The sequence below is a fragment of the Macaca nemestrina genome, chromosome 17 (assembly GCF_043159975.1).
Source record: "Macaca nemestrina isolate mMacNem1 chromosome 17, mMacNem.hap1, whole genome shotgun sequence".
Lineage (NCBI taxonomy): Eukaryota > Metazoa > Chordata > Mammalia > Primates > Cercopithecidae > Macaca > Macaca nemestrina.
In genome coordinates, this window is record NC_092141.1 from 53,655,464 (window position 1) to 53,665,091 (window position 9,628).

At 38.1% G+C, this 9,628-nt stretch overlaps 1 protein-coding gene across 1 annotated transcript; it reads left to right on the forward strand.

Moving 5' to 3' along the window:
• Positions 1-4,657: 4,657 nt before the first annotated feature.
• Positions 4,658-4,939, forward strand: LOC139359367 (small integral membrane protein 36). Its single transcript, XM_071081962.1, has one exon. It carries the CDS (start codon positions 4,658-4,660, stop codon positions 4,937-4,939), a length of 282 nt encoding a protein of 93 aa, XP_070938063.1.
• The last annotated feature ends 4,689 nt before the right edge of the window (positions 4,940-9,628 follow it).

Sequence of the window (9,628 nt, forward strand, 5' to 3'; positions counted from 1 at the left end):
AAATAAAATAGAAGAGGATCTAAAAGGGCTTGGTATATACCTCATGGTTTACTCCAAGCCACATCTGGTTTTATCCACACATTAGATAGGTGGTATGTTAGTTTCCTAGGACTGCTACACCAAAATGCCACAAAATGAATGACTGAATATAATGGAATTTATCCTCTCACAGTTGTGAAGACTGAAAGTCTGGAATCAAGGTGTCAGCAGGGTTGTTTACTTCTGGAAGCTCTGAGGGAGGGTCTGTCCCAGGACTGTCTTCCAGTTTCTGGTGGTGGCCTGCAGTCCTTAGCATTCCATGGCGTGCAGGATGCCTCGCTCCTATCTCTCTCTCTCTCTTTCCATAGCATCTCCTCCCTGTGTGTCTCTGTGCCCTCACATGGCCTGCTTACCAGTCATTGGATTCAGGGCTCACCCTTCTCCAGTAAAATCTCACCCTTAACTAATTATATCTGCCAAGACCCTATTTCCAAATAAGGCCACATTCTGAGATTCCAGGGGGATGAATTTGAGGGGAGACATTATTTGACCCAGTATAGATGGAAGGAAAGACTTTGAAGTTGTGACAAAATATGGCAGTATTTCTCCAGAGGCTCCCAGGTGAGGCTCCCAAGTGAGCCACCCACTTGACTACAAGTAGGAGGCTGAGAAGGTGATCGGTTGAAAGTTAGGTTATGTCCTCTTAGCACAAATTTGAAGGACAAGTGGACTTTTGAAAATCTAGATGGCTAGCATTTGGTTTTATTTATTATTGCCTTGCTCACTTCTCTATCATCTACAGCATCTTTCCCTCTTTCACTTTCCATTCTATCTAGTCAATAGTTCCAGTGGGGAAAAAAAAAAAAAAAAAAAAAAAAAAAAACACCACTAGACTAGAATTCAAGAATATTGCCTTAATGTCTTGCTTCTGTCATTTGCTATATGTTTGGACATGAGAAAGTCACGTCCCTGTGCCTGAATGTCCTCAAATGTGAAATAATCAAACTCCCAATGATTTTTTAAGTAAGTTTATGACATTTTTGCCTCTGAAGTTGACACTTCAATAAGACACTAAGACTTTTGGAATACCGTATTTTATCAAGGAAGCAAGGCACTCTGAAATGCCAGAGATAAATTTTCATCCAGAATAGTTGATATACAAAAATATGTTTATGTTTTAAGTAATAAACTCTACTTACCTGAAAATGTATTTATATGGGACACATATTTTTCTGGTATTATCAAGTAATATTCCAGGCCAGCCATCAAAATGGACTACACTGCAAATAAATACGTAAACAATTGAAGACCCATGGAATACCTGTCCAATGGGTCTCGAATGCTCTATAGAATAAGTTATGCATGTACATGTTTTATTCATATTTTATGCAGTAGAAAAGAGAGATGAGAGGGTGAGAGGGAAAAAGGGAATGAGAATAAGCTCATTAGAATTCCACTGCCTCTTTAAGCTTCAATTTTCTCGTTTTAAAAAATGGGGTTGATAATTCCTTTTTTCCTCTGGGCTCTACATTGGTTATATAGTGTGGTTTCAGTATCACATTTTCAAGCTCTAAAGTGCTTAGTACCTTGTTAGCAGATGGTAAGTGCACAATTCATATTTGTAATAAACGAAGGAATTCGTATTCCCAGACAACCTCAAGGGGTTCTTCTGAAATGCAGCTTGTTATTTTTTTACCTGTGTCACCCTGTCACGCCGATTAGTAACAGCCATCCCAGTTTGCCTATTGCCAAGTTTTTTCTTTATTTAGCAGCCCCTGCTTTGGCCACTAGATGGCACAAGAGGAAAGTTCCTTAAAGACAGCAAAAGAAGGAAACACGGGTGAGGTTAGCCCCAATATGAATAAAGGAGCCATCCGGGTTAATTAAGTAAAACAAGCACCCAGCATTTCACCCAAGACACTGCAAGGAAGTGAAGCCTTCATGAGACTGGACTTCAAATGAACTTTGAGCACTGGTGGAAACAGAAACAAAAAACTCTCTGCTAACAGAAATAAGATACCGGAACCAAACACAATAACCTTGAACAAAACATTCTGGGACACCATGGATATCAGCAGAATGGGGGCAATCTAAGAAGAGAGGCCAGACCAGATCACACACCATGATTAAGGATTATCACCATTGCACAGAGAAACCTAGATCTGATATGAAAACTCCACTCAATAGAGCAGATCTGCTGCATATATTTCAGTTTAATTTAATGTGGACTAAACTGTATGCAGTTCTCATTTCAGAGTCAATTTTAACCCATCCTTGTGTCATCTATTTAAAGTCACCAAATAACTCCCCTAAATATTGTTACATGGAGGCACCTGGGCTATCCAGACTCAGTTTACTATAGAAGTCACGAATCTAGAGTCCCGAGTGGGCAAAAGAAAGTAGGCATCTGGTGCATAATGCTGCCTTTTAAAGCCTCGCTTCTGTCTGGTGCATTGCACGTGACTTACAGATGCAACAGACAACTCTACTTGCTGTGTGATTCTGCGCTTACCAAGAAACTTTCCAATTATAAATGGACTTTTCCTGTAGATCTGCCTTCAGGAAGAAAAAGCTATGTCCTTGCAAGCACAAAATTAATTCTCTGAATCTGTTGGGCTCAAAACCTTGGACAGTGTTGAATTCTGCGTTGAATGCCCCTCGGGGTAGCTCTTCACAGATCACCAAGGCCCTGGTGACCGCATATTGGCCCATTTTCTTCGCATCCTTTTTTTCTACTTTTATAGCCATGATTCTCCTTCCTGGTAAGAGATCAAACTTATCCATGAAGATTTTTATTAATACAGATCCCCAGACTCTAGCCCCAAAGATTCTAACTCAGTAGATCTAGGGTTGATCCAGGTATCTGTAATCATAAGAGACCCAGTAGATTCCAATAAGGCTGACCCTAACTCTATGGTGTTTCAGCATCATGCGTCTTCTGGAGTATAATTCCATAAGTTAGTCCAGGAACATAGAATCATGGAAGACATTATTTGGAAAAAGGTCTCCAGATGCATAAGAACCCCATACTACAACATCTTCAAACCCTCAGGTTCCCATGGAAGCTCTGTATAAAGGAGCCTGACAGGAAGCCACTAGCCCATTGAAGCTTAACACTAAGAAACCAGCAGACCTTTGGGAGCTTCAGCTTTCAACTAGGAGTATCCAAAAAAGTCCTATTCGCTATTGGAGAAAAGGCTACTGATGCCCTATCTGGTCAAAAATACTTATCTGAGACCAAGACCAAACACGTAATCTGTGGGTCCCAGTGCAAAGTTTAAAAGTTAAGAATTTCAAGATGGCAACAGCAGAGCATTAAACCAAGTGTGAGCTCTTTCTGAGCATGGAACGTTGTGCAGCTGCACAGGCACATGCCCATGAAGTAGCCCTTCGCAGGACTATTGGGACAGGGCTAAAACTGAGGCAGGACAGTGATTTGTACATCAAGGAATAACTGTAATTGGTATCTGATCTTCTTCTCAATCTGCTTGTTTTTCTGCAAAACAAGGCCTTGAGGGAGCCTTGGGGAATCTCTTTAAAATGCAAATTCAATAGTGTCATTCCCCTGCACAAAAGCAGCATTGCATCCCATTGCTCTAGGATCATATCTAAAGTCCTGAGTATGGCCCACAAGTGCCTGTGCCTTCTGGCCCCTGCCTACCTCTCCAACCTTGTGCTCCCATTCTCTTTATGCTCCAGTCACACTGCCCTTGTTTCAGTGCTTGCAATTTTCCATGTTCCTTTCTGCTCGGGTCTTCACATATGCAGTTCTTTGTGGCTAGAAGAATCTTCCCTGTCTCTTCTCACTTAGCTAAATTCTACTTATCCTTCAGGTCATAGGTTAAATGTCGCTTCTGCGTGGAAGCTTTTTTGACCCACACTGGGACATGCTGTCCTCTTACCCTCTATTTGTCCCTTATAAACTGATTTCCACTGTTCTTAAATGGCGAATTGTGCAATTATCTGTTTAAAGGCTATGTTTCCTGCTAGACTACCTGCTTCTCCGTCTTGTCACCGCCATATCCCCTTTGCTTAGTGAAGCGTCTGAAACACGGGAAGTAAGTACTCAAAAAGTAGCTTTAAATTAACTAATGAGAAATATGGCAACAAATGAAGAAAGGGTGGAAATATCAGGCACCAGTATCTTCTTCTTGTTGAAGAATCACATCTACTTCCAAAGCCTACTGACCTGATGATCTTCCAAATCACTCCATACATGGCACTAAACATGCCTTATACAAAGACAACACAATTGTCCCGGACAATCCAGTTTTTTAGCTGTCATCTTGGAGTGCTTATTAGCAGTACTTACTTTTGCTCACCAAACTGCCTGTGTGGGTGCTGAATTATGTGAATGCTCTACTTATGTACCATGATCCAGTAACTCATGAGCCATCTCTCTCTCTCTCTCTCTCTCTCTCTCTCTCTCTTTCTCTCTCTGTAGGTGAACTGATGAGAGACAGCTTCTGTGTTTTGGTGGCTGTGGTATTAACAGCAAGCTTAAGATATTAAACCGAGCAGCTTTAATCCTCGAGGTCTCCTGGAGCAGCAGGGATTAATGTATTTTTACTCCAGAGCCAATGTAGCTATTCCGATGCTCTAAGGTCTGCTCTCTGCAATGCCCAAACTGACCCCAGTTGCCTTTCTCTAGACCCGCTTCTTCACCTTGGGAGAAGTGATGGAATTCTACTTGGAGATCGACCCTGTCACCTTGAACCTGATCATCCTAGTTGCGAGCTACGTCATCTTGCTCCTGGTCTTCCTCATCTCCTGCGTGCTATACGACTGCCGAGGCAAGGATCCCAGTAAGGAGTACGCGCCCGAGGCCACACTTGAGGCCCAGCCCTCCATCCGGTTGGTGGTGATGCAGCCAAGTGCCCCTGGGCCCCACTGGCCAAAGGGGCCTGGACTTTCTTTGGGGGATCCTGCTCCACTAGGGAAGAAAAGCACCATGGTATGAGGCTGGCTAAAGGACACTGGGGAGAGACCACTAGACTTCCCATAGAGACAAACTGCTCCCTATCGTGGCTCCAATTCTCTCGGTACATGTGTCCCGCTTGGGAAAGAAGGTGAGAGTTCTGTCTTACTTGCTGTTTTCTCATCACTTTCTTTGTGACAAAAGCAACTGTTTAAGGTAAGAAGCCCAAAGTGGTCTTTAGTCAAATTCTTCAAATGCAAAATGTCAGCAATACTATAGTATAATGGAGTTGGTTACTGATACATTTCTGATGTTGCTGTCCTTGCAACTCACAGGAGAGACGGACTTTTGAGAAAAGATGCAATAGAGTGTGGGGGTGTGTGTGTGAGTGTGTGTGCATGTCTGTGTGTGTATGATGAGGAATGAGACTAACTCCAGTCAAGCCTATTCTTTGCAAATTCTTTCTTTTCAAGGCAACCACTTTTTTGTTGTTGTTTTTCTTTTCTTTAAGAGACAGAGTCTTGCTCTGTTGCCTGCGCTTGAGTGCAGCAGCATGATCATAGCTCACTGAAGCCTTGAACTGGGCTCAAGCAACCTTCCCGCTTCTGCCTCCCATGTAGCTGGGACTATAGGGTCATGCCACCATGCCAGGCTTTTTTTTTTTTTTTTTTTTTTTTGTAAAGATGGTATTTCACTATGTTGCCCAGGCTGGTATTGAATTCCTGGCCTCAAGCACTCCTCCTGCCTCAGCCTCACAAAATGCCGGGATTATAGATGTGAGCCACTGCACCCAGTCAAGGCAACCCCACTGAACTTGTTCAGACTTCAGAACATTATCATTTCTGTAGCTACCAGCTCTTCACATTCTATCGCCAATTCTGAGACAGAATAAGGAATACATACAACTAAAGCAACAAAGCTTGGAGCCTGGATTCAAATCCCGCCTCTTCTACTGGCTAGCTGTGTGGCCATGGTTAAGCTGAGTCCCCTCTTTATGCCTCAGGGATAGTGATTGGACAGCGAAGGTTTGGGGCTATTTAAATGAGTTAATTCACCAAAAGCACTTGAGACAGTTCTTGACACACAGGGTTAGCTATGATGATGATCACTGATAATATTTCCTTCCATACGCCTCATCAAAAAGTTTAGTCTCCAATCCTCCAAGCCGGCCTGATCCAATACAAAGTTATTGAAAACTCATTGAAATAATTCTCAGGTCCCACAGCTCGGTGTATCTGTCCCCAGAACACTACGTGCCCTCTCTTCACTCTCATTGTTGATGTTGAATTGTATGTTTTTCCCCTGTTCATTAGTCTATTTCCAAAAGTTTTGAATTATTATCTCCATTTGGTGTATTTTTATTAACCCTCCCTTCCCTGAGCTCAGAGAGACTTATGTACTTACTTCGAGATTTACTAAACCCCTTCTTTCCATCAGGACCTATGTGGAAGTGAAGAGAAAAGTGTCATGACCCTGCCATCTGATCTTTGCTGCCCAACAAAAGAAGCAGGTTCAGGCATGACTTAGACAATGAAAGATAAGACAGCTTTGCAGATCCTCTGCTAGAAGTCTGCATAGGGTGCAGGAGTCCGCAGAGACGTGAGTGTCTGGCACACAGAAGATACTCAAGAAATATTGGAATCATGTTGAATGGCCAATTTCATCTTAGACTCAGGTACCAAAGATAAGATGATTTGTCTTAAAAGATAAATAGTCATTTTTCCAGAAGAACAAAAGTATGTTGGAATCTTGAAGGGTAGGACAGGAGATGGCTTTTTAGACAGAAGAAATAACAAAAACAAAGCTTAAAAGCAAAAAAATTATAGAGTCCATTGATTGTGAAGGTCTGATGGTGTCCAACATGTGAAGAAAACATGAGAAATTCAATTTCTGTTTCTCCTGTAGAAAACTGAAGAGGAGGGCCTGGCCAGCCTGCCCTGCCAGCTTTGACAATGAGCAATGTTTTGCCTTTGGATTGTTAAGTATCTGTAACAAACGTGAAGATAATCCCAGTTACTTTGTTTTCAGGTTTTGATGTTTATTTTTAATTTAATTTGTTTCTTATTTTATCAGAACATTCTATTTTCTCTTAAATACATGATTTGAAAACTATATTGAAAACCATTCAGAGGATATTTATTTCTTTTATGAGCAAGAAGCCATCTTCACTTTTTTGTTTTTGTTTTTGTTTTTTTCTGAGACGGAGTCTTGCTCTTGCTCTTATTGCCCAGGCTGAAGTGCAATGGCACAATCTCGGCTCACTGCAACCTCTGCCTCCCGGATTCAAGCAATTCTCCTGCCTCAGCCTCCCGAGTAGCTGGGATTACAGGCATCTGCCACCATACATGGCTAATTTTTGTATTTTTAGTAGACACAGGGTTTCACCACATTGGCCAGGCTGGTCTCGAACTCCTGACTTCAGGCCTGCCTCGGCCTCCCAAAGTGCTGGGTTTAACAGGCGTGAGCCACCGTGCTCGGCCACCATCTTCACTTTTATAATGAAAATATAAACTGAAAGAGGAAACACCATAAATTCACAGGCAGCTTCTAAGAACCTACCCTTTATATATTATATACTTATATTTCCATGAAAGGGAAAGAAATAAGGTTAGTTCAGATGAAGCTCACATTAAGAAAAGGGCAGGTTCTCATATATATATATTCCTATGAATATATATATAAAATATGTATATATTTTATGGGAATATATAGACAGAATACACATATTGAACGTATATATTTCATGGGACTATATATAAACACCCATAAAATATATATATTATACATTCAATATATATTAAATTTCTCATTATATATATTCAGTGATCTATTCACTGATTTTATATCCAACCAGTGAATATATAATTATTATGTATATAATTATATATAATATATGTATGTAATTATATACCTATAATCATATACATATAATTATATACAATATTATATATCATATATAATATGTATAATGTATATATAATTTTATATTATGTACATATATAATATAATACATAATATACATACATATATTGTATATAATTATATATTATATATAATGTATAATAATATATGATATATATTATATATTATATAATATAATATATTATATTATCTAATTATGTATTATATTATATATTATATATGTAATTATGTATTATATAATTATATATAATTATGTATTATATATAATGATATTATATATGATTACATATAATATGTAATTATATATTATATTTAATGATAAGATATAATATATGATATGTAATTACATACTATATATTATATATTATATAATATGATTATATATAATATATAATATATATATTAATTACATATTATATGTAATTATATATTATATAATATATTTTATATTATATACATTATATATTATAATATATATTATTATATATTATATAAAAGTATGTACATAATAATTTATGCATAGTTACATATAATTATTATATAATCAGCAAATATGTGATCAGTGAATATATATAATGAGATATATATAATATATAATAAGACATATATTTGTCTATATATTTGTTAGACAAAATATATATGTGTCTATATATATTTTGTTAGACAATATATATGTGTCTATATATATTTTGTTAGACAAAATATATATGTGTCTATATATATTTTGTTAGACAAAATATATGTGTGTCTATATATAGATAAAATATATATGTGGAGAAAAAAATTAGTGCACCACAAGAAAGTAATGAAAATAATAATAATGAATTCAGCTTTTTCCGAGAGAGAAATATAAAATGTTCAATGCATCTAATATTGAAGTTAAGAATATAAAATATTCTCTCTTGGATTCCTATTAAAAATAAAATTTTCAAAATTCTTTAAAGAATATGAAGTAAACATTCATTTAAAAGTATTTCACTTATGTTTCAATTCCACATTGGATCCAACTAAAGAGGAAAGATTAACAGAGATGGGGGACAGAAAAATAAATTACAAGAGAAAGAAAGAGAAGGAGAACAAAAACCGAATAATAACAATCCTAGTAACAACAACAACAAATAAGGTGAACAGAAATAAAGTCAGGGAAGAGAAAAAGAAGAGGAAAAAAGGGGAAAAAACTAAAAATACTCTAAAGTAAGTGTTGGAATAGATGGCATTGAGTAATTCCAAGCCTCTGGTTCATTTGATTTGTAATCCATTCAACTTGTTCTTCAAGAAGGAAGCAACTTCTCTGTATTTAAAACAATCTTTTCAGTATAAAATGAAGTTTTAGAATCTTGTAAGGACTACAACTAAGAATTTTACAGACCAGGAGCAGTGACTCATGCCTGTAATCTCAACACTATGGAAAGCTGAGGCAAGAGGATCACTTGAGCCCAAGAGTTTGAGACCAGCCTGGGCAACATAGCAAGTGCCCATCTCTATAAGAAGTGAAAGAATTAGCTGAGTGTGGTGGCTGGCACCTGTAGTCCCAGCTACTCAGCAGGATAAGGCAGAAAGACTGCTTGAGCCAAGGAATTTGAGGCTGCAGTGAGCCATGATCACATTACTCCCTACCCTCCAGCCTGGGTAACAGAGCAAGGCCCTGTCTCTAAAAAAAATAAAAAATAAATAAATAAATACCAGCAAGGAAATAAACCCAGAAGAAACTGTGATTTCTTCCCAAGAATATTTGACCTCAGAGGTAAGAGAAAGAAAGAAGAAAACAAACAAACCAAAATAAAAACAGGAACTGAGGTCCTATTATCA

Bases quoted from the DNA above. Each gene is read 5' to 3' on its own strand.
- LOC139359367 (XM_071081962.1), top strand. From the start codon at position 4,658: ATGGAATTCTACTTGGAGATCGACCCTGTCACCTTGAACCTGATCATC.